The sequence below is a fragment of the Delphinapterus leucas genome, chromosome 20 (assembly GCF_059928025.1).
Source record: "Delphinapterus leucas isolate spDelLeu-1000000601 "Yukka" chromosome 20, BTC_Dleu_Yukka2, whole genome shotgun sequence".
NCBI lineage: Eukaryota > Metazoa > Chordata > Mammalia > Artiodactyla > Monodontidae > Delphinapterus > Delphinapterus leucas.
Window position 1 is genome coordinate 17,574,687 of NC_143148.1, and position 27,130 is coordinate 17,601,816.

The window sequence follows — 27,130 nt, forward strand, 5'->3', positions numbered from 1 at the left end:
CCCTAGAAACATCCAGACAGCACTTCCCATTACAGACAAGACCCCAAAACAGCCACAGTCACACCCAAACTCAAAGCTCCAGCAAACACTTTCTCTGAGGCCTTTCAAGAATCACCCTGACTTTTGACAATTTCAGACCATTTCTGCGTGTGAAAATGTATGCTTTTGGGGGAGAAGTTTCCTCTACAGCTCCTCCCCCCCCCCACCCGCCCCAGAGCTGGTTCACATGTGGGCAGGCAATCCTGGTAGCTTTGAAGTGGTTCCGTCAGGGAATGCAGTCAGGGATCAAGGCCAGGTCAGGGGGTCTGCAGATGACATCTTCCGGCCAAAGCCCTGCTTATCCCAGGGTTCAGAAAGCCAAGGATGGCATCACTCCCTGCCTGGAAATGCCACACCCCCTGAGACCTGTGTGCAGTGTCCCATTGACCCCAGGGGCAGCCCCCAAATAGCAGCTTGCCCAGAGAGCTTGTCACTGCTCTGGCAGTCCCCAGAGGGCCCCCCACAAAGTGCACTGACAAAAAGGGACCTTGATGGTCCTCCACGGGGACAGGTCTATCTTCTTTGGGGATGAATGTGCCGGTACCAAGACGGGAGGACCCTACTGATGGAGACCTGGCCTCGGGAATCTGAGGCGAGATGCTGCTGGCATCCTGAAAGTGAGCTGCTGGGTGCTCTGCTCCTTCTGCTTGTGCCCTGGGCTTGCCTGGGTGGGGTCTGCAGGTGCGGGGCTCAGGCTGTCCTCAGGAGAGAGAAGGAGCCCCAGAAAGCCACACCAACGCACAGAGTATGGACACGGCTGCTCTGGAAACCATGTGCTTTATTTGGAACCTCATTCCAAGGGAACCTCCCCCCTGGGTCTTAGAAAAGCTGCAAACCCTGTGGTTTGGTACAAGGCAATGGCTAAGTGGTGCGGGAAATCCCTTACAGCCGGGGCCTTCATCCTCTGGGCCTCAGACTTTCCTGGTCATCCTGACGGTAGAGCTGGGTATGGGCAGCTGGGACTCCTGGGGTGTCCAGCTCACACCCCAGCATCTTCCTTGTTTGAGGAGTATGGAAGTGGGTATGGGACAGAGGCCAGGGTCCCCATCCAAGGCCTGGGCCTCTGTGCCCCCCTGAAGGGCCTGCACCACCCAGCAGGCACGGCTCCTCAGAGCCCTGTTGCTCTGGGTACATCTCAGCTCCCAGGTGAGAACCCACGGAGCGTGGGATGCCCCTGCGGACAGGTGAGTGGGTGGGGCCGGGCCGCCCACGGCCGGTTGGCCCCGCCCCTCAGTACAGGTCTGCGAAGGGCTTGGAGTAGTTGAACATCAGGTAGTCCATATAGTAGAAGTCGTAGGTGCGCTGCCGCTGCGGGGTCGAGAGCTGGGCGAAGTACTGGTGGGCGATCTGTGCGGTGGTCCGCGCCTCCTGCGAGTGCCGGTCCTTGAACCGCGGGAACGTCAGGTTCCGCGGCGCGTGGATGAGGCTCAGGAAGAAGTCGGCGTCGTCCTCCATGCTCTCAAACTTGCCCACAAAGTCATAGTCGATGAGGCAGGGGCTGCACAGCCGGCTGACGTGGTCCCAGTGGATGTCCATACCCACGGGCCGGTGCACGTCCAGTAGGTACTGGATGAACTCGGGGAACCGCACGCCGGAGCCCGTCCGCAGGGCCTCCCGAGAGGCGTTGGCCCGGTATCGGGCCAGGATGGCCTTGCCGAAGACGGGGTGATAGTAGCTATTGGGGTGCTCAAACTTGTCGCGGAAGGCAGAGACCAGCCTCTCGAAGGGCTCGCGGACGAAGAGCATCTTGGTGTAGGTGCTGAGGCGGTGAAGGATGCCCTGGCGGTCGAAGGTGTCCAGCCGCTTGAGGGCGCTGCCGTAGTGGACGGTGTTGTGCTGGATGTCGGTGGTGGACGAGGCCAGCCCGGCCAGCACCATGAGTACCCGCTTCCAGTTGGAGCAGCCCGCCTTGGGCACCTCGCAGTACAGCACGCGGTGGCGGTCCTCCACGAAGATGCGGGACACGTGGCGGGGCGTGACCGCCCTGCGGCTGCTGCTCGCCCTGTACTTGGCGCACGCCTCCCGCATCACCCGCTTGCGCTCCTGCTGGCTCTGGTGCAGGCTGACCCAACGGCCGTCCAGGGCCCGGGGTGCTGGCCGGACGAACGTACCAGCCGAGCTGTTGGCCGGGATGGCCGCCGCAGTTGGCATTTTCTTGATAAGCAGTCGCCGGCGGCGCTGCCGCGGTCGCAGACGGGCCCCCACGTTTAGGTGGGCTTGAGACTGCTGGGACACCTGTAGGTTCGGGCCCCTCGGGCCCCGGCTGGACAAGTCTCGGGTGACACTCTCTGTGGGTGCCTTAAAGTCACCATCCTGGGAACTGCCTGATGGGAGGTCCTGGGGCAAGAAGAGAACTGGTTAGCAGGGTGGACAGGTCAGCTGGGCACTGGGGGTCACACAGGTCAGGCCCTCGCCACGGCCGGGGTCCCTGACCCCTCTGTAGACTGCGTTTTTTCCCAGGTGAGGGAGAGGGGGACAGGCTGGCCCTGCAGGACGCGACCCCTTTGGCCTGAGCCCCCATAACAGCCCCCACAATCCCCTCTCCCCTCAAGAGGCCGTGGTGTGAGGTGCAAGTGTCATTTAGGCCACAAGATGGCGCAGGTCTCCCAGGAATAGCCTCCTGGTGACGAGGGGCAGGGGGAGCTGGTGGCCCGGGGGAGCCAGGCTCAGAGGTAATGCTTCTATCAGCACAGGCCAAGGCCGCCGTCCAAAGGGAAAGGGAAATTCATGGGGCCAAGGTCCCAGGCTTTGTTCCCAAGGCTCCTGGGAAAGACAGGACACATTTTTCTTTCCAAGCATGGGTTTACTGTGAGCTCTGAGTTTTCTCCCCTGCCCTCGCCAACTTCCCCCAGGTTGCCCATGAGATTCATCAGACTCTCAGAACTCACGCTGTGGGGCTCCTGGGGCTTGACGTTGAACTTTATTCCTGAAAAGCAAACAGAGGGGATAGTGTCAGCAGGGGAAGTATCACGTGGTCCACAGGGACCACCTGCTTACAGGCGCTGGGCTGTGGGTGCCCGGGCTGGAAAAGGCAGCTCGGGGGGATGGGAGGAGAGGCATGGCACGGTGCCAGTGCCCCTCCACTCTCATACCCATGTAGAGAGTGGGCAGCAGAGACTTGGTCCCACTGGCTCCCAGCTGATGCTCACTGCTGGGTGTCCCACCTCCTGATGTGACCATCACGAGGGTCCAGAGGCGCCCTGCCCAAGGGTGCCCGCATACCTGCCCAGTGGAGCACCCAGGAACCTTACAGCCTGCCCCCACCTCACACTTTCATTAAGTCATGGGGAAGGGCCCTCCGGGAAGATCTGTCCATCTTCTCTTTATACCCTGTCCTAGCTGTAGCCTTTCTGTGCCTGAAGATGACACACTCGTACTCATACCTTGGCACACAGGCCTGGGAGTGGAACACACTCTTTCCCCTCCGATTTGGGCCTCCCCACTGGCTCCAGAAAGTTCCTTCACCTCGGCATCTGCTTTGCGGTTTTGGCCATCTCAGCTGGTCTTGGGGTTCCTGGCTGAGCTGGCTTCATCCTGCTCACCCTGGTTTTCTCCAAAGGGCTGAAGAGAGGCCCGCACAATGACTGATTGCCTGGTGAGCCTTTATTGGCGACTAGGGGGAGAATGGAGAGAGATCAGCGCATCACTGGCCACACTCCAGACTGTTCGTGCTGCCCACCAAGGAGGTGCTTTGCCTGCGCTTATCACTCAGGATAAGCTCTGGGGAGTCGAATCTTTGACCAGAGGAGAGGGTTTTGCTTTGGTCTGTTTGGTCCCAGTTTGGTCCTTTTCAGGGGAGGTCCTAGGGGAACGAAGGATTTCCTTTGGGGGAGCCTATTTAGGAGCCTTGGCTTCCTTCCCCATCCCAGCCTGGCCTCTGAGGCATCGGGGTTCTTCCTGCCCCTGTGCCAGGCGAGTGGACATTTCTGCTCTGAGGCTTTGCCAAAAGCCACAGTCACAGTCAGAACTGGGCATCCTTTAAATAAGCGGAAAGCTCCAACTTCCAGCTGGCACAGTGGGACGCCTGACTGAGTTCTGCCTGCTGCTGGGGTGGGGATTGTTCTGAAGGCACTTCCCCTGCTGTCTCTGTGTACACGGCAGAGGTCCAGTGGCTGGAGCCCAGCTGACGAGGGGACATCCGGGTCCTCTGTGCCTGACCCAGGGACTCCGCTGATTCCTTGTGAGATCCATTTTTACAGGTTCAGCCACTGCTATGCCCCTGGCCTTATACTGGTCAGTCTGAGGATGTGCCCGCAATTCTCTTTCATTCATGTGCAAGTGAGAGTGGGGGAACGTGAGGCCACCCCCGGGCTGGAAAACCTAAATTCCCTGAGCCTGGCTGGACCTTTTCCGAGTCCCAAGAGAGGTGGAGGTGAAGGCACAACTTATGTTGCATCTTTCTTCTCTGCAATACTATGCTTTGACCTCTTTTCCCAGAGGATGACCCTTCCCTGGGCAAAGGGCAGAGTGTCCACACCTTCCTGGGCATCCCCCAGCTTATGTGCATTATGTGTGTGTGCATGTGGCTGAGCCCTGAAACAGGCCTTCCAGACTCTTCCATGGAGAGGGGGAAGCTCCATGTAGAACTGGCTGCACCCCTCAGGGGGTGGGGTGTCAGCAGTGGGTGCCTGACCTTGAGGCAGGAGCCTCTTAGAATTAAGCCCCTCAAAGGGTCCCCCTCTCAGCCCAGAGCCTCCTTCCCTCTGCCGCCCCCCCGTCCCCGCGTCCTTCCACATCTCTTCAGGTGGCAGTCCCCAGCATGAGCTTCCTGGGCTCATTTCCCTCTGATACGTGCAAGTTCCCTCTTGCAGCCAATGATCACAGATCCCTTCACCAGAAGGGACCCTCTGCACACTCAGTTTTCCTTCATGCTGCCGGGTTTCCTTAATTATTTTCTGATGGCAGCTGGCTCTGCTAAATCACCTTTCCTCTTCAGAGCCTCAGACACAGGAATTTACTCTGCTTGTCAATCCTGTTAACTTGTCAAGGTGCGATGGTGCTTATTTATATTCCTTTTCTGGAGCAAATGAGTCGTGCCAGATTTGGCCGAGAGCGGGGTGGAGGAGCCACTTATAAAAGGCCTCTTGCCGTCAGGTGAGTCAGATGAGGGTGTGCTCACAGAGTCACAGCCCCTACGGCTGCGACCTCCCATCGGCTCTGTCCCCACAGCCTGGAGGGTGGTGGGCTGTGAGGTCTGACCCATTCTCATCTGTGCAGACCGGACAGGAGGGCTCTGAGCCTGAAGGGTTTCCAAGGCAGGCCAGGCCAGAGCTCTGAGCACAGCCTGTAGAGAAAGTCCTTGCTGGACAGAGCCCAGGGCTGGGTGAGTCTCCTGAGCTATTGGCCACTTTTGTCCAACAAAGCCAACCTGGTTGCAACTGTCCCCTTTGAAAAAAACAATTATCTTGTGGAAAACCCAACAACAGATCTTATGTGGAGCCTGAGTTGGCCACAGGTCGCATATTCGTGACCCTTAAACTTATGGCAGCTTGTTTGCAGACCGTGAGCCTATCCCACATGGCCACTTTGGAATAAAGAAACTTAAGGAAGGAAATGTAACAGAAATGGCCGCAAATGGCCCCGCTGGCCAGGGTCCCGGTGTCCCTACTTTTTTCTTGGAGGAAGCTGCTCTTTCACACACTGTTCAGATAAAGGCTGAAGCAAAAACCACCCCCAGCTCTGAGCAGGTGACGGCCAGGAGGAGCCTTGGGCATCTTGAGCCTAGGGCCTGCGCATTCCCTAAGGAGCTGCACTCAGGACCCTGGACAGCTCCAGGGCGCAGGCCGGGAAGGGCCCTGCCTCTGTTGCACCACCAGGAAGGTATTGTCACCGGGAGCCCCCGGAACCCATGCCATGGGGGACTTGGCCTCAACATAACACCACATGCCCAGCCCCCAAATAAGTCTAAGAGGTAGATAAAAGCCATGCCCCCCAGCCTTCTCTTCCATCCAATATCACCATGCTGCGACTCACCTCACCTGTCTCCCTCATGCCTACCCTGCGACAGGAACCCCCGATGCCAGTCATGTACACCCTCTGCTTTCAGAGTCTGAGTCACCTGTCCTCTCCCTTCAGCGTAACATTAGTAACCTGTAAGGGAGCCCTATCCCCCTGTACGGAAAGAAATAAACGACCACTTTCTCTTTCTGGACAGAGGAGATTGGCAGAGTGGTTGAAACCCATGCAGTTTGATGGCAGTGAGCATCGGTGGGAGTAAACAAGGTGTGAGCTATTGGGGCTGCCAAGTGCCCTCCACACTGTGAGCCCTTCATTGGCTGGAGGTTTTCTTCGGAGCGTTTGGCTGAAGAAGCTTCCTGGCTGCCTGCCAAGGGGGTGCAGCGATTGATGAGTGAGAGGCCAGCCCTATAGTTAGGCCACGCAATTAGCTCTGGGTCTGCAGCAGAGCTGGGGGGGGGGGTCACTGGCATGTGGGCTGCTGGGGAGGACGGTCCCTAGCCCACCACTCCTCTCTGAATCACAGGAGGGAGACCTGCCGTGTTCAGTTCAGAAGTCCCAATCCTGGATGCCCAGGACCCACTGGGGGTGGGGGCCAGGGACCAGCCTTTCGGTCTGGCTGTGTAGACAGGTGACACTGATGTGGGTCAAAATAGGACTCAAGTGCCTAGAAAGGGCTGCCTCCTGAGCCCTTGACCCCCTGGCCCCAGGTTGGTCATTTGAGGAGAGTGACTGCTGTTCTAGCTGCTCAAATTCCAGCCCTAGGCCCTGATGGGCAGTGGGGAGAGGGTCCTGCCACTCTAAACGCTGCAGCCTTGGGGAAGGCATGGCTGTCCTGGAGGAGTCAGGCCCACAAACAGGGACAGAGATGGGAGAGAGCTGGAGGGGCCAGGAGGGGCCCCAGGCTATGGGTGCAAGTGCAAAGTCCCTGCCCTGTCCGGAGTTTCAGACTTGTGGTCCTTGGATTCCCCAGAGTTTCCTGCACTGAGCTGGGTTTCCCTGGTTCCTGTTCCACAGCCTGGCTCTTCCGGCGGCTGAGTCTGCATGATGGATGTCCCTGCACCCATCTGTGCTGTCCACCCACATGTCCACTTATGCTGCCCATCAGGCCAGGAGACTCCAGGGGTTTCAGGCTGGGCGGAGCCAGGAGAGACACCAAAGGCAAGTCCCCCACTGCACCCTGGGTGCCCCACGTGCGAGATCCTGCATCCAAGCATCGGTCCCACCCCAGATTCCCTGGCAGCTGCATCCGGTGGGATGAACACCGTTGCCCTGCTCTGCTGTTTCCATATCCCAATTAGAAAGAAGTTGATCCTGTACCTACCACGTGTACTGGGAGAAAGGCCTTCACGCCCAGGAGCAGCCCTGCCTGGCTGGCCAGTGTGCAGGACCTCACGCAAGCGGTGATGAGCTACAAGGTGTGAGACTGGGATGCTGGCAGGAGAAACGGCAGCCACGGTGCATGTGCTGGTTGCTCGGGTCAGGGGAGAGACCCTGAGGGAGCTGCAAGGCCCCACTCTGCAGGGAGTCTGAAAGGTTTCTGAATGAGGGTCCCCCAGAGAAACCACCAACAGGATATATGTATGTAGAGGAGGGTTTAGTTTAAGCGAGTGGCTCTTGCAGTTGTGGAGGATGGGTGAAATCTGCAGGGCAGGCCACGGCCTAGAGACCCAGGGAAGAACTGACGGTGCAGCTCGGGTCTGAGGGCCGTCTGGAGGCAGAATTCTTTCCTTCTTTTCTCCTAAGGCCTTAACTGATTGGATGAGGCCCACCCACATTATGGAGGGTAATCTCTTTATTCAAAGTCTATTGATTCAAAGGTAATCATATCTAGGGACTTCCCTGGCGGTCCAGTGGTTAAAGACTTCACCTTCCGACGCAGGGGGCGGTGCGGGTTCGATCCCTGGTCGGGGAGCTAAGATCCCACACGCCTCGGGGCCAAGAAACCAAAAACATAAAACAGAAGCAATATTGTAACAAAAATTCAATAAAGCCTTTTAAAAAGGATCCACATCAAAAAATAAAAAAATAAAGGTAATCACATCTAAAAAATACCTTCACAGTAACATCTAGACTGGTGTTTGACCACACATCTGGGCACCACAGCCTAGTCAAGCTGACATATAAACTTAACCCTCACAGAGGGTGTAGAAGTTTCCTAGGGCTGCTGTAACAGAGTACCACAAAATGGGCTGGTGTAAAAATAACAAAAATGTATTCTTTCACAGTTCTGGAGGCCAGATGTCTGAAATGAAGGCGTCAGCAGGGCCCTGCTCCCTCTGGAGCCTCAAGGGGAGGATCCTTCCTTGCCTCATCTAGCTTCTGGCTGCCCCAGATGCTCCTTGGCTGTGGCAATTTAGATCCAACCTCTGCCTCTGTCCTCACACGGCTGTCTTATGTACCTGTCCCTTCTCCTCTGGTCGTTTTGAATTAGGGCCCACCCTAATGACCTCATCTTGATGACATCTGCAAAGAGCCTATAATATGGTCACATTCACAGGTACTAGAGGCTGAGACTTCAACCTATTTGGCGGGGGGGGGGGGGCACAATTCAATTCCTAACAGGGGGGAAGCGACTTCAGAGGGCTTTCAGAGCACTGGGCAGGGATAACCTGGAGGAGGTGAGAAAACACTTCCCTTGCTGGGTTGGGTGGTCCAATTAGTAATGAAGGATTGTGTTAGTTCTCCGTGTTCTTGGGGCAGAAACTGTGTCAGACAGAGTCTGGCACAAGGCCTGGCACACAGCAGGAGCTCAGTAAACGCTTGTGAAAAAGCCAAGGCTGCCTGGACTGAGAGCTGGCCCTGGAGGGGGGATGGGTGTCGGGCTTCTCTCTGCAGCCTAGGGTTCTGGCTGGAGTCCACCAACCCCCGGCTGAGCTTCTCTGGCTCGGCCTGGCAGCCTGAGAAGCATCTGTGTGTCTGGGTGGCAGGTGCCAGCCGAGTAGCTGGATGCAGACAGGAGCTGCGCCGGCCGAGGGTTTGTCCAGCCCACCCCGGCTGTGTGGGGTCTGTGTGGTCGGAACTAAGACACACCCAGCTGGCTCCCTCCCATTGCCACCTGGGGGGCACCTGGCCAGGGCCTGCTCCTGGGTCCTCGCAGTGGCTGTATCTCCTTCGGCTCTTCTCCCACCAGCTCAGGCTCTGCCCTTTTGAGGGGCAAGCCCTCCCGACCGCCCCCTCGGCCTCTGTCTGCCTCATTGTGAGCTGCTCCTTTCCTCTGGGCAGATTGTTAATTTATGCAGATTTGATGCAAAACTCAGCAATTAGAGGGCAGCCTGGACTCAAGGCACAGAACTCAGATGGAAGAAGCCTCACCAAAGGGCCTTAAATTCTCACTTGTGTTCACTGGAAAATTCAACTCATTAAATTCTCTGCTAGGGACTCAGCTCACAGCCATGCCACCTCTGCTGCCCCCAGGGCCCAGGGCAGGCAAATGGGGCTCCAGGCAGCTGGGGGCCCCAGACGAAGGTGCTGGCTGCTCCTGGAACCAAAAGGTGGCTCTGTAGTCAGTGTGGACCTTGGGGAAAGGTGGGGGTCAGGCCACACATGCTCCTGGGCGGGACAGCAGGTGGCCCTGCAGGGCTCTGTCCTCTTGCCTCAGCCTCTGGGGAGTAGGGAGAACTTCTTCAAGTTGCTCTGAGACAACCAAACTCACAGTGGGGTCACCTTCGGCCCCAGACCAGAGCAAGGGCTTCCTCTCCCTTAACCTAGAGACTCCACTGAGTCATAGCTTTTAACAAGGGGTCAGCATATTTAAAAAGAAGGAAAAGAGAAAATGAGAACACGGCTGTGTGAACTTAACCTCACTAAACTTTAGTCTCCTCACCAGGAAGATGGGATAAAAATACCCATCTCCCAGTTCCACAAATGTGTAAATGAAACGATGCACAGTGGTGGGCATAGAGAGCGCACACAGGATAGAAGCCACCGGCCCCTGGTATTCCCATCAAATGGATACCTTCGCCCCGGCTGAGTTTCCCTGAGCCCAGCTCCCGAACGATCGCAGGACCTCTGGGACCTGTCTGCCGGGGAGGGAAGCGGGAATCTTCCCGTCTTGGGCTGATGGGCACCTGATAGCTCGGACCGCTACTTGTTTTGGTTAGCGATTCCATTCCCTCGCCTCTGAGATTAGGATCCGCATTTCAACTGGGTAGCTCCTTGTCCGCTCAGCCTTGGCTGTGAATCCCCTTGGAGCTGTCAGAGTGGGGCACTGGAGCTGCCCGTCAGTCAACCAGCCAGCCAGTTAGAGGGTCTGCAAAGCCAACAGCTGTCCTGCCGTTCCACCCCTACCCATCTGCCCATCACTTGGTTGGGTGGGGGGTGTCTCTGAGCATCCTCCGTGTGCCCGCCTGTCCACAGGGGAGGGGTTCCCAGCTCCCACCTCGAGGCTCTCCTGTGTCAGAGCCTGGGGGTGACTCCACCACGTTCAGGGGGTGCGTGTGGCCCCAGCACACGTGCCATGCACTGCTCTGCGCCCACATATGCACGTTGCATGGAACAGGACCTGGTACGTCGTGCTGCTACACCACGTGTGCCAAGGGGATGCATCACACCACATCTCTGTGCCGCACACACGCATGCTTCCTGCTGTGTGCTGCGGCCTGCGCTGGGCGGGGAGGCTACGTTCATGTCCGTGTACGGTTTCTGAGAGCACGTGGCACATGCTTTAGAGCAAGCCGTGCCTTTCCTTCCCTTTATGTATTCCTTCAACACACACAGGCCTTTCCAGGATAAGCGGGAGCTAGTGAATGCTGCTGCAGGTGAGATAGAAGCAAGCTCGTGACGCTCGCCAGCAAAGTCACGGTGCCCCCGGCGGCACCTGCAGCGTGGGAGCTGGTGGCAGAACAGTCATGCAGGCCTCCACGGCCTGTCCATTCATTCCACGCTGACTGAGCACTGTGTGTGCCCGGCAGTGTCTTAGGCGCCAGTGACGGCATCTTGGCCGTGAACGGGACAGTCGTGGCCCTGCCCTCATGGCGTTCACAGGAGGTGAGCCGCTGAACAGTGGTTCCACGTGTGATGGCAGTCACGGAGGACGTGGCAGGCAGCAAGTGGTGGGGGACACCAGCAAGTCCGGGGCATCAGGTGAGGTCTCCCTTAGGTAGTGACAATCAATTGACATCTGAAGGTGATGAGGGCATTCCTGGCAGAGGTCGATGGCCTTGACCATGACAGCAGGGCTCATGGGATGCAGAGAGGCAGAGACTGAAGGGTGTCCAGAAATGGCAGGACCATGGTGGCTGCAGGGAGGCCCAGCGAGAAAGGGGCCGTCTGGTCCCAGCAAAGGTAGCAGATCCTTAACTTCTCTCCTAAGGCCCCAAGGGGAGCCTAGAAGGGCTTTAAGCTGTGAGTTATTTTGAATTTGAGTGATTCTGAGATGAAGAGCTGAAGACAGAGCGGAAAGGCTGGTCCGTGCATGTTGCCGTTGTCCGGGCAGGACATGCCTGAGGCCTGGCCCCAGGTGATGATGGTAGAAAGTGGGGAAACGTGCGAAGAGTATTTCAGGAGGAACAGTCAGCAGTAGGAGGTGTGCTGCTAAATGTTTAACAACTGGCTCCGTGGGTGGCGGGGTGGGGGAGGAGCCTAACTTGTAGTGTTTGCTGATTTCCGGCGTGTAAATACTCCTACTGTGGCAGATTCCAAGCTGCTGATGTAACTGTGGAGCTGAGCCCTCGTGGACTGGTACCAGTGGGCCCCTGGATCAGCAGGACCTGGGGGCTGACTGGGAGCAGAGTCAGGGACCCTGGCTTCCGGCTTCAGCAGTAGGGGTGTGCTGGTGGCACTTCCTGCGAAGGGGGGCAGATCCTCACTGAGTCTGAGACGCCTATGGGTCTCCCAAGTGCACATGTCCAGAGGGCGGCTGAAGGAGGGACGATGGGGGCAGGTGTATGAGCTGGGGCACATTCCATGGCCTGTGGCTCTCTGGGGTCGGTGACGGTGTGGGACCAGCACTTTCCAGAGGACAGAAAGCAGGGCAGACGCAGCCAGTTACCTGAAGCACAGGCAGTGGGCCTGGCCTGAGTCCTGCCCTTGTCCACAGCCCCCGGGGAGCCACGGCTCCGGCTCCGAGTCACTGTGACCAGCTTGAATGGGATGGATGTAACGTTCTTCCTGTTTGGCTGTCAGGGGCCCCTGGTGACTGCTCTCCAGCCAGCTCTGCAGGAAGGGGCCTAATTTGGCTTGAATATTGGTGAGTTCCTGCTGGGGGTTGCCAGAAAATAAAAACGAGTGAGTCATGCTGGAGCCCGAGGCCGAGATGGCCCCACTGAGGGGCTGCCTGTTTGCAGGGAAAATGCCAACAACACCGACTGGCCCAGGCCTGTGACAGACTCTGCTTCTCTGGAGCCGAGTCAGGCCATCAGAGGCCGCCGGCGGGGCAGCCTCATTACCGCGACGGCCTGGCCACAAGATAATGATCGGGCCGGCTCAAGCCGGCTTAAGGATGTGACGTGCCGACCGCAGAATCAATTACTGAGCTGGCCTGTGGCTGTCAGACCCGTCACAGCTGCTGCCTGCGATACCCTGAAGAGCCACAACAGTAAATCCGTCGTAGCTGATGCTTCCTTGAAGGGCCCCCCACCTGCTGCAGGGGCCGCTCGGTGAGGGAGGCATCACAGGCTCCCAGGGGGGAGTTGGGCTCCTGCAACTGAGACTGCAAAGGGCTGCCCAGGGGCTCAGGGATGGATGCGCTGATCCTTAGAGGGCCGCCCCAGATGGCCGTGCATCGGCAGTTACGCTGTGCACTGATCGTGCCCGGAGGGGCCCCTGGCCCCGACTCCAGCACCTCCCAGGCCCATCCTCTCTCCAGTGTCTCCTCCAGCACCATTGGGACCCCCCCACCGCCTCCCCGAGGGGCAGTGGCATTTCAGGGATCATCCTGTGTGCCCCTGAGCAGAACTGAGCCCCTGGTGACTCACAGATGGCAAGGGCAAGGCAGGGGCCCCTGGCAGTCAATCCAGCTGTTCTCTACCACGGGTCTGGAGAGCTGTGGTCCACAGCTAACCCTAACCCCAAGGCAGGGCCTTGAAAGCGGAGTCGGTCCGGCCGAGGACCGGGCCACCTGCAGCTCAGGAAGTCTTCGGCCTGAGGATTTGGCCGGGTCCTCCAAGAGGTGAGGCATTAATCCTGGCCTTGGCAGTGGCTGGCTGTGGAGACGTCACCTTCCCTGGACATCTGGCTAAGACCCACTCACTCTCCCTTCTGTCTGCCCAGCTCATCACCCTGGGGTCCAGCCAGCAGTGGACCTGGCTGGCTGGGGGCCGGGGAGCACAGAAAACCTATCCTCCCACTGCTCCCTCACAGCATGCTGGAGCTGGGCTCTACACCCACATCACGCAATCATGCAAAGACCCACAGGCCCTGTGTTCCCAGCCCCCAGCTCACGAAAGGTAACGGCCTGCAGAAACCGAAGGCCTAAAGGAAGAGGAAAAACTGATCAGGACTCTTAAACCCTAATGTAGATGAGCAATGCCGGGCCTGAACTCAGGCAGGGCAGGGAGATGAAAGGGGAGGGTAGATTCTGGAGAACCGCCGGGTGGGGGGGGGCTTGGTGAGTCAAGGCTGAGGATATGAGGGAAGTGTCTGGGGTGCCCCGCATAATGCTGTCCGGGGGAGGTCCAGGGGGAGGGAGGAGCCGGCGGGGGAAGACAACCCCCTGGGTTTGTTCATCTTGAACCAGAGGCCCAAGACTTGAGTAAGGCCTGCAGATAGAAGCTGGAAACTGTGTCTAGACACAACCCAGCCCAAACTTCCAACATCCCTGAAACACGAGCCAACGTAACACTGCATAACAATACCCTCTTAGCTCTGAGCCCAAGAATATTAAGTAGAACGACACACCGGAAATATCACCCAGCATTTTCACAATTGCCACGTGTATTTAGAATTTGCCAGAGCAGCAGAGACCCCAGTGCCCCTCTGGCCAGCAGCATTTGGGGGATGTCACCTTAACTCTGAGAGGCACCCTTCACAGGGAAATGCCTGGCTGGGGCACGGGGGCTGCTGGGTTCCTAGCAGGCACTCTCTGAGGTGACCGGATGTTCCCTTCATGGCCTGCACATTGGCAGCAAATCTCTGGAAGTTAGACCCGCCTGCGTTGCAGATAGAACACGGTCCACCCAGCTGCTCACAGGGTGGCGAGGGCCACTGTGGACAGAAAGCTGAAGATATTCTGAGCTGTCTTTCTGCTTCCTTTGAAGTCCAACCGGCAGCTGCTCTCAGGACGACGAGCACGGATCACAGGCACAGACGCAGCCCCTCCCGGCTATGTGCATTTCCTTCGGAATGAAGACTCCTGTCTGGATTACTGGGCATGCGTTTGGGGCACCTCTTTGCAGTTGAGAATGTGCCATCCCACAAAACAAAAGCAACCTGGCTCGTGCCTTGTCCTTCTATGCCTGTGTGCGGTGGAGATGAGGGGCTGCCCATGTTGGTGTCTTGGGGGCCATCCTCTCTAGAAGGAATGGTTCTCTGGCTGGGTGAGAGCGGCTCAGCCCACCGAGGCTTCTTCTGCAGGATTAAACATCATTCCTTCTAATGACTTGATTTATGTCTGGAGGTTTACAGCTCCAAACAAAATACTGTGATGATGGCAATAAATCACACCAGGGATGTTTACAACGGCGACTGGAGTGTTTTCTGTTTGTTAGGGAGGTGATTAGAGAACGAGGGGCTGCTGTGTAATAGCTCATATGGGGCAGGGAGTGCCCAGGACACACGTGGCATCAGGCAGAGGGATGCTTGAATGCCTGAGGCTTTTGTGCGAATTTGTGGTTGGAGATGGCAGGGGTTTCAGAAGAACTGGAGATCTGCAGGAAGGCACTATTCTGGGCGCTGGAGGAGGCTCACGGGGGGTGGACATCCTGAGAATATCATTTCCAGCTTTCAACCACTGTCTCCCCTGCTGCATCCCCGACAGAGGGCACAAGCCGGCTGATGTCAGGGCCCAGGAACCCATGTATGCCGTTCCTCTGTGCACTGGACAGCTTCTGCAGCACACTGGGGCCATGTGCCCGTCTGCAGCCTTGTCTTGGGTGGGGAGAGGACCTGGATGGGCCAGGCTGAATGGCTCTGCAGGGCTGAGCTTCTGGGAAGAATGAGGACCAATTGGGCTGCAGACAGGTGCCCCTGGGCTGGCATTTCTCACTCAGATGGTCAACAGAGAGTGATCTCTTTCCCCCGAGACATCACCCTGCAGAGCAGAGCTCAGAGGAACTGAAGTTAACCTCAAGGTTGGCCAAGGATTTAGATGGGACCCCAGCCTGGGCTCAGGAAGAAACCCACAGCCCTGCTTCCCCAGCCCCCATCCTTCGCTGAAGTCTTCTGTCAGAGACGCTGTCACCCATGCCCCCAATGACTGGGAATGGCTGTCCCTGTGAGGCAGGGCAGAGGCTGGAGTTGGCATGCAAGGAGGGCGAACACTTGAGGGGCTGCCACAGAGCAACCTGGACAGTTCCCACCAGACCAGCTGACGCTCCATTCTGGCTGGAAGTCTGTGAGAGTCCAAGCCTTTTTGTTGGTAAAATGAATCCTGTCCCTGGCATCAAACTGGGAGAAAGGCAATGGGAGGAGGCAGGACTGGGGTCAAGCTCTGGGGGGAGGTCTCCTATCCCACGGGAACACAGCAGCTCTTCTGGCACTCTCTTCCTAGGCAAAGAGATGTGTTCTCGGAGGAGCCCCATGGCCTTAAATGCCACACCAAAGACAGTGTGCCCACTGGAGGTCATGGGACGGGGTGACTCAGGGATGCTGGGCACTGGGGGAAAGTGATGCATGATGAGGTATTGGCCCCAGCCGTTGCTCATGGCACATTTAACTGGGAGGTGTGGGCGGGGAAATCAGGGTGGGGTGAGGCTCATGTGGTGCACAGAGGGTGTCTTCCACATCAGACGAGATGCAGCACAGGTGGTGGCTGGGAGAGGGCACGTGAGTGGCGCACTGACAGTACAGAGGATAGTGGGTGGGAAGGGAAGAGGATGGCATGTGGGTGGTGATGGATGGTGGGTAGATGGTTGGTGGATGGGGGTGTGGATGGAAAGTGGGTAGTGGATGGATGGGTTGAGGTCCAGGGAAGGGATTTCAAAAAAAATTTTTTTCTATTGGAGTATAGCTGGTTTATCATATTGTGTTAGTTTCTGCTGTATATCAAAGTGAAAGTTACACATATACATATATCCACTCTTTTTTAGATTCTTTTCTATATAGGTCATTACAGAGTATTGAGTAGAGTTCCCTGTGCTGTACAGTAGGTCCTTACTAGTTATCTATTTTATGTATAGTACTGTGTATATGTCAGTCAGGGAAGGGATTTGAGATGGATGCTGGTTGAGGACTGGACAGGTGGGTAGCTGGAGGGGTGACGGAGGGATGAAGAGGCTGCACAGACACAGGCAGGCTCCAGTCCAGCCCCACTGGCCAAAGATGCAGCCTCTGGTCGTGGCTTCCCTGTGGGCAAGATGGACGGGAAGCTCAGTCCCTGACCATCTTTGGCTTCCTTGATGGTCAGGAGGTGGCTTAGGTAACAGCTCCAAGTCGAAGGTAAGCCAGCACCCCCTCTGACCCCCCTTGAGCCCTGAGTGTACATCCTGGCCGCTTCAAAAGATGGCACTTCCCTTTCCACCAAATGCTGAGAGCAATCTCCAATATGTCAGAAGACAAAGCTTCTGTCCATCTTTGATTAAACCAAGGGCCTCCCCCCCCAAAAATGTTTTTTTTTTATAAAGTCTGGCAAATTTTGATAATGAAACCTTCAGAACATATAATACCAAAACTTTTCTAATTCCAGCTAGATAAGGAATAATGGTAATGTATTTCAACTTCAGAAGCAAGAAATAACCTTTTATCACCTAATTTAACAACGTTACCGGGAAACTGTTAGGAGAATGTAAAAACGCTATTTAAATGATAAAATATTCTGTCTTGGATGGCAAGGATTTTAATTGCCACACTCAGAGCCCAAACACACTTCTAAGCCAGCTCTGACAAACACCGCTAATGACATGGTGTCCATAATGAGGTGCGGCGGAGAGGGTCAGCATCTCCCCCGGGATCTGCCAAAACCCAACAGCTGTCTGGGCTCTGCAGTGCTCATCGACATCCCTGCCTTGTGAAGTATGAACCGGTTCGGTATTAATATTAATCGGTTAATATATACTTCCCATGACAACAAGAGATAAAGGAATCTTATTATGTGGGGGATCAGGGAACACGGAATATCTAAGTGGATTTCTTTGGGACACACAGCATGAAGGAGCCTAAGCCTCTTACACGTGTCGTCTCCGCAGAGAATAGAACTAGGGCGCACTAGTGGGCAGAGTCAGGAGCAGGAAATGCCTGGGGCAGGGTGAATCCTCTCCAGAGGCAGGGAGATGTTTCCCCTAGTTGGCGAGCAGGTTGGCGGGACCGTGGAGGGTGTGGGCGGCCCTCACACCCCTTCCTCTCAGAATAGCCGTTCCCAGGGGAAGCAGGCTGCACAGCCCTCAAGGAGAGAACACAATGGCCCTGCCCTCGACCCCCAACCCTCCTGGTCCTGGTGAAAGGGGTCCATTGCTTCTGGAATGAATCATCTGGGACCTGGTGGGTGCTGAGGACCCAGGCGTGTCTCAAGCACTTCAGCAGGGGAGGTCTTGCTCCCGTTTTGCATGAATGAGAGCATGAATCTCAGAGAGGTCACGTATGCTGCCTGCGTCCACACTGCTGGCCCTGTGGGTGGCAGAGCTGGGGTCCAGGCCAGACCTGTCTGACTCTGTGTCCTTGTTCTAACCATTATACCACACTGCCGGTCTGTGTCTGGGGACAGTGGGCTGGCCAGGCAGGGGGTCACAGCAGGTCTCACAGAGCCATCACACTGGCATCACATGGACAGAATGAGCACTTGTGCTGCGCACTCTGGGCTTCCTGGGGAGGCCAGCCTGCTGGGCAGTGGCAGGGGGTGTACGGGGGCAGAGCTCTCTCCACCAAAGACTGCCTTCCTGCATGCTCGCTTGCAGACAGCTTCCAGAGGCAAAGGCACATCTGAACACAATTAACATTTTAAGCACTAATTATTTTACTTGGGTGTCTAAGTCTGAGGATCCTTCAATTTCAGTTTAATTGGAGAAAAATGGTCATCAGTTATTGAACAGCGGGAGGGCGGCTCCGCGCTTCCCCAGTATCGAGCTTCCCCAATACCGAGCCAAGCTGCGAATCATCCAAACATATGGGTCGCCGTGGCAGCAGCCGTGCCTCTGTGCCAGGCGAGGGTGCGGTGGGCGGGCCTCGGGCACCCTGCCCTGCTGTCCCTGACATCTGCTGGGAAGGCTTTGGGGCCGAGTTACTCGCCTTTTCGTCTTTTCCATTTTGTTCCATTTTCTGCAACAGCATCTGTTGCAAGAAAACCAACTGCAAGAGGAAATGGGATTCATTATTAAAAGGAGAGCTTATAACGTCCCCTTCACTCCCCCTTGTACTTGATAATAATCTGTGCTCATAATGAAATCCTCAGGCCCTCCCTGGCATGGCTGGGAGGGTCGGGGTCTGGCAGGGGGTGCACTTACCTGCGGCTGAGGGACATAAGGGCTGTCCTGGACGGGAAGCTCATCTGAGGGGCTTGGGCCAGTGCCCATGGCTGCCTCTCCCTCCTCTGGGGGTGGGCACCCGGTGTCCAGGGTCTCATAGGAGAACCTTGAGGTTTTGGTGCCCACACTTGTGGAAAGCTAAGAGGAATGTTTTATTTTGCTTTGCTTATTGTTTTTCCTTCGGTCCTCTATGAGCAACCAATTAAGGGAATCAATAGTTCTGGGCCCCTGACAGGGAGCTGAGAAGGTGGGCCCCAGGAGCCTGGCTGCTGGCGGAGTGGGGCTGTGACACTCTTCTCTGGCAGAGTCTCTGCAGTCTGGATGGCCTGGCCCAAGGCTGGGGGAGGGGGTTGTGGAGGGAGGGGTGGCCCAGGTAGCTCTGGAGAGGAATGAACAAGAGACTAAGGAGAAAGGGTCTGTCTCAGTACATGCCCTTGCTGGGGACCAGAGCCCCCGGTGAGGGCATCTAGTTTTGTGTGCAGCTGGAAGAGCTGAGTTCAGCTGTGACCAGCTGTGGACATGTGACAGGCCCCTGCCCAAGAACGCATCCTTCCGACCCCCACTGACCCCACTCGGTAACCTCCCCTAGTCACAGACTCCCTGACCACATCAGGGTCTCCTTAGTGCCCCCGTGCTGTCACCACCCTGCTCAGGATACCCTTCTCAGGCCTCATCTCTCTCTCTCTCAGCTTCCAGACCCCTGGCCTTTCCTCCCTGGGGAGAGACCCCACTTCCCAGGCAGGCCTGATAGACCACCCTGGTGCAGGGTCTGGGTCCTTCCAGGCCTGACCCCTCAGGCCTGCGCCTGGGTGCTGTGGCCCCTCAGTCACGTCAGCTGCCTGGGATCACCCTTAACCCAGGCTCTGGCTTCACAGAGGCCCTTGGGCCCCGCAGGACTCAGGCGATGCAGCCTGTGGACAGAGGAAGGGCAGGAGCCACCCCTCTGAGCGCCTGGCACGGCCCCTCCTCGCCTGATGTGTGCAATGACCCCAATCTTCTCAAGACCCCAGCACTGTGTGAGCCCACTGCATGTGCCCACCCTCTGCAAGGGGCCCCTGCCTCCTTTCCCTGGGGCTCTGATCCTAGAAGGCTGGGTCTCCCACCTCAGCGGCCCACCCACCGCACCCAGAGACCACCCAGGGAAGAGACCACTCTGCTCCCACACCGACCCTGTTGTCCTTGTCAGCGAGGGTATTTGTTGATTCCAGGTACCCTTGTAGAAGCTCTGGACCCTTACAGAAGCCCACAAGGTCGGTGTTATTTTGACCCAACTTGACCCACGAAGAGACAGAGATGCACACATGTTAAGCCACCCAAGGGCGCACAGCTGGTCAGTGGCTGAGCTGGGATTTAAACCCGGTGGTCCTTGGCCCCAGGGTCTGCTCTCCTCCCCACCTACTGCTTTCTCAGGGTCTTGCTGAGCACGGGACACAGGGTGCCCTTGCTATGTCTCCTCAGCACCCAGCTCCCCCATTCCACTCCCAGTCCGCCCGGCCTCTCAGGGGGTTGACTAAGGGTGGGGATTTTCCTTGCTGCCTCCCTCCAGCTTCAGCCTGGGCCGTGTCTGAAACAGCTTCTGGAACTTCTCTGACACCCTCAGGCATCTGTGTGCAATTGTAGGACGTGAGCTTCCCAGCCTGAGTTTCTTCTTTAGACTCTCCTTGGCTGTCTGCCTTCAGTCCTGGCTGCCTCCCCCTGGGCTGTGGTCCCTGCTACCTCACTACACCGGCTTCTGCATTAATGAAGGTGGCCTGGCCCCAAGGGTCTGAGCTGTGAGAGTCCCCACGGAGCCCATGAGCAACGGCAGTTCACTGGCCTGCAGCCTCAGTTTCACCAACTCTATAATGGGAAATCAGGGGCTTTGTACCCACAGACGAATGTGTCTCCCAGAGGAAAGGGCGACATGAACAACCTGGTGAAGGAGCATGCAGCCACTGTGTTCAGATGGTAGGAGCCCCTGGGTGCCCAGGTGTGGACCAGACCCTCCATCTTCCCCTCCTCAGCTGGGAGCCCCACCCAGGCTGCAAGCACAAGTGAACCCCGGGGAAGGAAGGCCCTGGTGAAGGGAACCTGGGCTGCTGGAGGGGACAGGGCCACAGTCGCTCAGTGGCGCTGGCACCAGAATTGCAGGTGGCACCACGTGGCTGCAAGAGCAAGCCCTCCTGCCAGAAGCTGTGGCTTCCACTTCTTGCCTTGCCAGGTTCTAGACTCGCTCCGGTCCTGCATCTCCTTACGTGGAAAATGGGATTATGAGGGGGACTCTGGGGAGGGCGGCAGGGGCTCATCCATGGGAGATGAAAAGCAGAGTGCCCAGGGCTGCCAAGTGCCTGGGGCAAATTTAGATGCGGAATGCTAAGTATCACACAGTGGGATGGTCTGGCTCTAATAGCCCCTCCGGGTCAAAAGAAGAACTGAGTTGGGTGCGGGGCGCAGATCTAGCCTCGGGCCTGAGGGCAGCACGGCTTTGGTCCCCGATGGGAGGAGGTGCTGCACGGCGCAGTTCTGTCCACAGGCCCTCACTCATCTCCTTCTGCTGCCCATCCTGAGACAAATGGGCATCTCCCTCCACGGGACCACGCTTAGAGCTTGTCGGGGGTGTAAACTTTGTAGCTGCACCCAGCAGGCAGACGGAGGGAGAGTCAAGACCAGCCTTCAAGCTGCTTCCACAGTCTCTACCAGAAAGCCACGCCTTATGTGTGTAGGTGAAGACGAGTTCAAAGCTTAAAAGGCTTCTTTAGAATTGCTTTTGTCATGAAACATTTCATTCACGCAAAAGAAGATGTATACCATATAATGTACACAGTACAAAGAAAAAGAGCACGAACATTCAGGTATCTCCAACCAAGCTTAAGAAACAGAGCTTTATTGATAGTACCAGTGCCACCCAGACTCCTTCAGCCCCTCTGACATCCCTATCCCACCCAGCCAGGAGAGCCGCTACACTGAATTCTGTGTTTATCATTCCCATGCTTTTAAATGTCATTTGTGTTTTTTTGGCACGTGCTTACACTCCTAAACAACTTATTTATTTTTGCAAGGTAGCCTGGCATTGGCCACAGTGGGAGTAGTCACGCCACAGACATTGGAGAGTGCTACACATCAGGGCTTTCTCGGTTTGTCCCCTGCACCCAAAGCACGTTAACCGGAGTGTGTCTGGTCGTAGGCCACCTCCAGGAGGAAGGTATCACCTTCCAGATGAGGCTCCTGTCAGCCGAAGTCAAGTCTCTGAATTAAGGGTGCAGCTGTGAGCCATCACACTTATGGGGGCGGGTGACGGGTTCATCACTGGGAAAGCAGATCTGGGCGGGGCAAAGAGCTACAGCAAGATGCAGACTAGAAGTGACCCCGCAAATCTGTCCCCTCATTTTTTTATTCTACGGCTCACAATATTTACAGGCCACTCCCTGGAGTGAAGCACATGCTTACCAGAGCTCTTCCCAACCTGAAATTATTTATGACTTGGCATTCAGGGAGGAAAAGCAATTTTCTCGAAATGTCTGATGTCATGATATATAGTCCGTTTGACATGCATGTGCCCAAACCCATTGCTCTGCAGGTCTGCCCCTCAATTACTATTACCCTGAATTAAAAAACGAGAATTAATATTGCTTGGCAGGACACTAACTCAAGTAGTATCCAAAGAAAATGCCTAGAGCATCTTCTAGAAAAATACATGCCTTGGAAGAAGTTACAAAATGCACCAGTTATTTGGCCAGAGCATTGTTTCCTAGGGCTCTTTGGTTAAGTGATGCTGGAGTGAAGTGATGTCCAGTCTCCTGGCTCATGGAGGCCCCCTCCTAGCTACTCAAGGCTGCACGGCTGTGTAAGGTCACACCCCTTTACTGAACTTCACTAAGGACCGCATTGCCTGTGTCCAGGTATGCCGTGACAGTAAACTCTAAGAACATGCCTACCAACAGATGAATGGATAAACAAATTGTGGCATATCCATACAATGGAATGCTACTGTCTGTAAAAAGAAACAAACTACTGATACACATGGCAACATGGGTGAGCTCACAGACCTCACGCTGAACGAAAGAAGCCACACTGTGCGTACTGCAGGGTTGCACTTACATGAAATTCTACAACAGGCAAAACTAATCTCTAGAGTCAGAATAAGATCGGTGGTTGCCCGGGGGATGGGGACGCGGAGGTTGAGTGATCAGGTGTATGGAAGCACGTTCTGGGATGAAAGAAATGTTGTATATTTCGATTGGGATGATGGTATACATTTGTCAGAACGCACAATGAATGTGTTTTCCTGTGTATAAATTATTCCTCAGTTAAATTGATAAAAAATTGTGTAAACATATTTTAGAACTCGGAAGTGCCATGTTAAGAAAACCTGTCATTTCCATTTTAGAGATCATGCTTGTATCTCAGGAACCAAATGGCAGTTCCTGGAAGGAAAAGGCTTTTATAAAACTGAGAAAAAGAAGTGAACTCAGTAACATTAGCTACGGCTAATTTTCAATGATACTTGAGTAAGCAAAGCAATTTGGAAAAACTGCTCCCCGAGTTTCCCTCCAGAGATTACTCCCGGCTGCAGAAAGTCGCCTCACCCAAGGTCACATCTTCCCTGGGGCTGCCTGCATCCAGTAACTGGCTGATGCTGAGTATGAAGGCTTCCAGCTCCTTGCATCCATTCAGGGCCATCCCTGCTCCAGAGCTCCATACGGGACTGGCTGACTAAATCACAGTCTGACTCTTCTTCCTCTGCCCATTCTTGCTTCTCTCCCTTCCCGCACAGGTGTTGATCCGAGAGAACACCTTCCACCACACATTCCCTGCACTTCCTCAGAGTCTGCTCCAAAGGAATCAGGCAGTTGGTGCCGGTGGTCTGAGAAAGCAGATGCGAAGATGAAGTGTTAGAGTTGAATCACCTGCTGGCCAGCCAGCAACGAGGACCCCGGACCTGGTGGTAGGTGGAGCAACAGAGTGTCCCTGGCAAGAGGCAGTAATACAATTGTTAAAATTTTTACTGGTGGTGAGCTAGGATGGCATAGCAGTGGAAGGAAATGCACTGGTGTATACAAAAATGTATGAGAAGTTTGAGAAATGTGGGGCAAACAGTAATTTAGGGACAATGGAGTTGGTTGGCTATTGCCTCTTTGGCAGCCTATCAAGAGACCCTCATCTTCTGTAGCAGGAGGACCAGCCCCAGGACTTCATAGTAGGAGCAGCAGAGCTGCAGAGACAGTTCGTTCTCAGCAATGTCAGGCACCTGATGGAGAAGGAATTGGAGCCTGAGGAATGGGATGGGGACATCTGGATTGATGTATGTGAGGAGAAAAGGGACTATACTCCTGAGAGAGGTGAAGGATCCATAAAACAGGCACCGGCAGGAGCCAGGAGTATACATAGATTCTGCGGGTGTTAGATAAGAAAGCAGAACATCAAGTTGGATAAGGAGGAAGAATTTATAGGGGAGCGTTCTCTTGGGATACAGGATTTAAGAGTATGGCGAGGACCCCAGGTGATGATGTTAACATGCTGCTAGGATGGCTCTTAGAAACACAGAGAAGGCGATGGCCCACACAAATGAAGCAAAAATGATAGAACTGCTGTGACAGACAGTGGAGGAAGAGATCAAAAGGCTCACAAAGGTGATCATGCCAGCTGATCTATGAAAGGCTAGAGAACTCACCACATGACTTGAGTTTTGTAGGAGGACCTGAAGGGTACTCCCTTGTCTAAAGCAATAGAGAATGCACTGGTGAGACAGGCACCAGCATCAATGAGAAGCTCAGTGGTGGCTCTCCTGTGTAGGACAGGGCTGAATAAAGAGATGCCATTCTAGATCAGGACTCCCTGATATCAATGGGAGACGACAGGCTCCTGAAATAATACAACCCTCGTGGCGGTGCTTAGCCACCATAAATGAATCTTAATGAGCAGCAATGTCAGAGCCTCAGCCAAGAGAAGCTGGCCTGCAGAAAGCTATGAGGAAGGTTAATAGAACACGTCATCCCAAGGGCAAGAAAGATGGGCAGCCAACAAGGGCATTGACCAATATATACAACCAAAAGAAACCAAGGATGGACGATCAGGAGGTTGAGGGCCGCTGATCCAATAAAATGGCACAATCGCTGGACCAGTTTTCAAATCCAGAACTCAATGACTGAGGGGAGGTTGGGTCCCCAAGAGGAAGAACCTTACGTCATCATGGCAAGTGTACACAGTAGTCCTTCCTCAAAGTGACCGGTAGCCATTTACTTGGATAAATGTACACTGCAGGGGTTGGGGGGAATGACATCTAAACTTTTCTAGATTTTTGTCTGAGTTGACATTTACACCTAGGGACTTGGCTCTTGGGAACCGGACATATAGCCTTTCAGGTAGAGTGAGGGAATATAGGGACCAGGTAATAAATGGTCCATATCTGGCAGACTCCCCCACCCCAGTGATCATTTTCTCCATCTCTGAATGTACAATTGAAATGGACATATGTGATAGTTGGCAGAACCCCTATGTCCTTGACCCATGGGATAAGAGCTACCACAGTAAGGAAAACCTAGGAAGCCTTTGGAAGTTACCATATCCCCTGAGCCAAGATATTAAATCAAAGGTAATATTTAATTTTCCATTTTGCCATTCCTGGGGAAATGACAGAGATGAGTGCTACCTTTAAAGACCTAAAAGATGCAGGAGTAGTCAAACCATCAAATCACCATGTAATTCACTAGTCTAGTCCCTACAAATGACAAATGAGACCTGAAGGAAGAAAGGAGATTGCTGCAAACTCTATCAAGTTGTAGCCCTAATTGTAATCACTGTGTCGTGTGGTATCTGCTAGATTTACGTGGCCTTGGGTACATGGTATATGACCATGGTTTGACAAATAGATTCTTTTCCATCTCTGTCAAAAAAAAGTATCAGAAACAGTTCACATTGACTTGGAATGGACAAGAGTAGACGCTTAGTTTGCTCCAAAGCTATTTTAACTCTCCTGTCCTCTGTCATAATAGAGTCCCAATAAACTTCCTGTACGTGAATCTCTGTCTCAGAGTCTGCTTTCCCAAGGAACCAAGCATGCAGTAGGATGAAATGGAAACACAGCTTTGCAATCAGAGGCCAAACCCTGGTTCAGGGACTGGCAAGACTGAAGTCACAGGCAGAGCTGATTCAGACAGGATCACGTCAACAGCTGCAAGGACTGGGAGCATGACTGAAGCAGAAGGCCAGATTCTTGCCAGAATCTAAGCTGCACCAAGAAACACAGCAACCAGCAATTAGGTGACTGAAATCAGGCTGAGGCCTGGCACTAAGACGTTCCTGAAAATGGGCCCCTGTGGTGGCAACTCAGCCAACTGGAAGAAGGGTGGCGGAGCCCCTGAAAATGTACAGTGTGAAGTCTGTCAAAACATCACTATGCATAACCAGGTGAGGCCCTGGCCATCAGCATAATCAAGTGAAAGGACTGGAACTGAGTGTCAACACCACGGACAGTTCCTCAAACTCAGAAGCCAAGATTTGCACATGCACATAATACCAGTTCTGGGGGCTGATACAAAAATAAATCATTTATCTCCAGAGGGGTTCACTGTCCAGTGGGACAGACACGTAGGTCAACTTATAATCCCCTTTATGGGTCCTTGAACCTCCTGAGATGAGAGAGAGAGAGAGAGAGAGAGAGAGAGAGAGAACAAACAGGAGAGGAGAGGAGGAGGGAGGCCCCAAAATGTTAGGATCCACTCGTCTGGCTGAAACTCCATGCTGTGGTTTAATCGCGAGAGTCTAACAGTATGTCTTAAACTGCCAGCCTAGGCCTGTTTCAGAGAGATTCTCCTCTCCCTGGAAAGGGTGTTTCCACTAATTCCCTAAAGTGACATAGTCCAGCAGTGTCTTTGTCCCAGACTCACCTGCCCACGGTACATGGCCACACAGCCTGTGCTGTGCGGGGAAAACCTGTGTCTTCTCAGTTTGGTAACTGCTGACTTTGAACTTAGTACGGCACATGGTTTTCATGACACAGTTCTGCAAACATACCCTCACCCTTGAGGGTCATTGGAGAGGTCCCCTCACCTTCAGAGACTGGGAATTTCTACCAAGGAACCCCACAAACCATTGTGAGGCACTGTTGGAGGGAGCTGCGAGAGGTCTGCTCTATGACCTGGTTTGACTTTCTCTACTCAGGGCTCCTGTGGTTGGTGGATGGTCCCAGCACAGCCTCATATTTGCATCTAATTCCAGGACAAGGGTCGGCATTTATTACAAACTGATTTAGAAAATATTTTAAAGCACATATTTCTTTTAAAAAGTAGTATGGAAGGACTTATAAGGAAAGTGACAGGGTCCTCATTCTTGCCCCTCCTTCTTTCTGAGAGTTAACCTCCCCTAACCAGGCTGCACCTGACCAAAGCCTCGAGCGTGTGGTACCACTTGCCAGGATGGAGGCTTGTCTAGTTCTCTATGGCTCCTTGTTTATCAGCCCCAAATCCCATTAGATCCCTTGACCTTCTCTTTCTGAGAGGTGCCCAGAGCCTGGATGTCAGAGAAGAGAGATCTCATTTTCAACTCTTACCTAAGCATTCAGGGAATATTAGAAGAGACAAAAGTGTGTTTGTAAAAATACGTAA

General features: G+C 54.7%; 1 protein-coding gene across 1 annotated transcript in view; it reads right to left on the bottom strand.

Annotated features, from left to right (window-relative positions):
• Window positions 1-1,257: 1,257 nt before the first annotated feature.
• Window positions 1,258-27,130, bottom strand: part of CHST8 (carbohydrate sulfotransferase 8) — a 121,229-nt gene continuing 95,356 nt past the window's right edge. The window contains exons 3-5 of the mRNA XM_089902943.1: window positions 18,313-18,372; window positions 2,928-2,965; window positions 1,258-2,376 (exon numbers count right to left, since the gene is read on the bottom strand). Coding sequence (XP_089759069.1) covers window positions 1,270-2,376; window positions 2,928-2,965; window positions 18,313-18,372 — 1,205 coding nt within the window. The 3' untranslated portion in view covers window positions 1,258-1,269. The remainder of the gene's footprint in view (window positions 2,377-2,927; window positions 2,966-18,312; window positions 18,373-27,130) is intronic.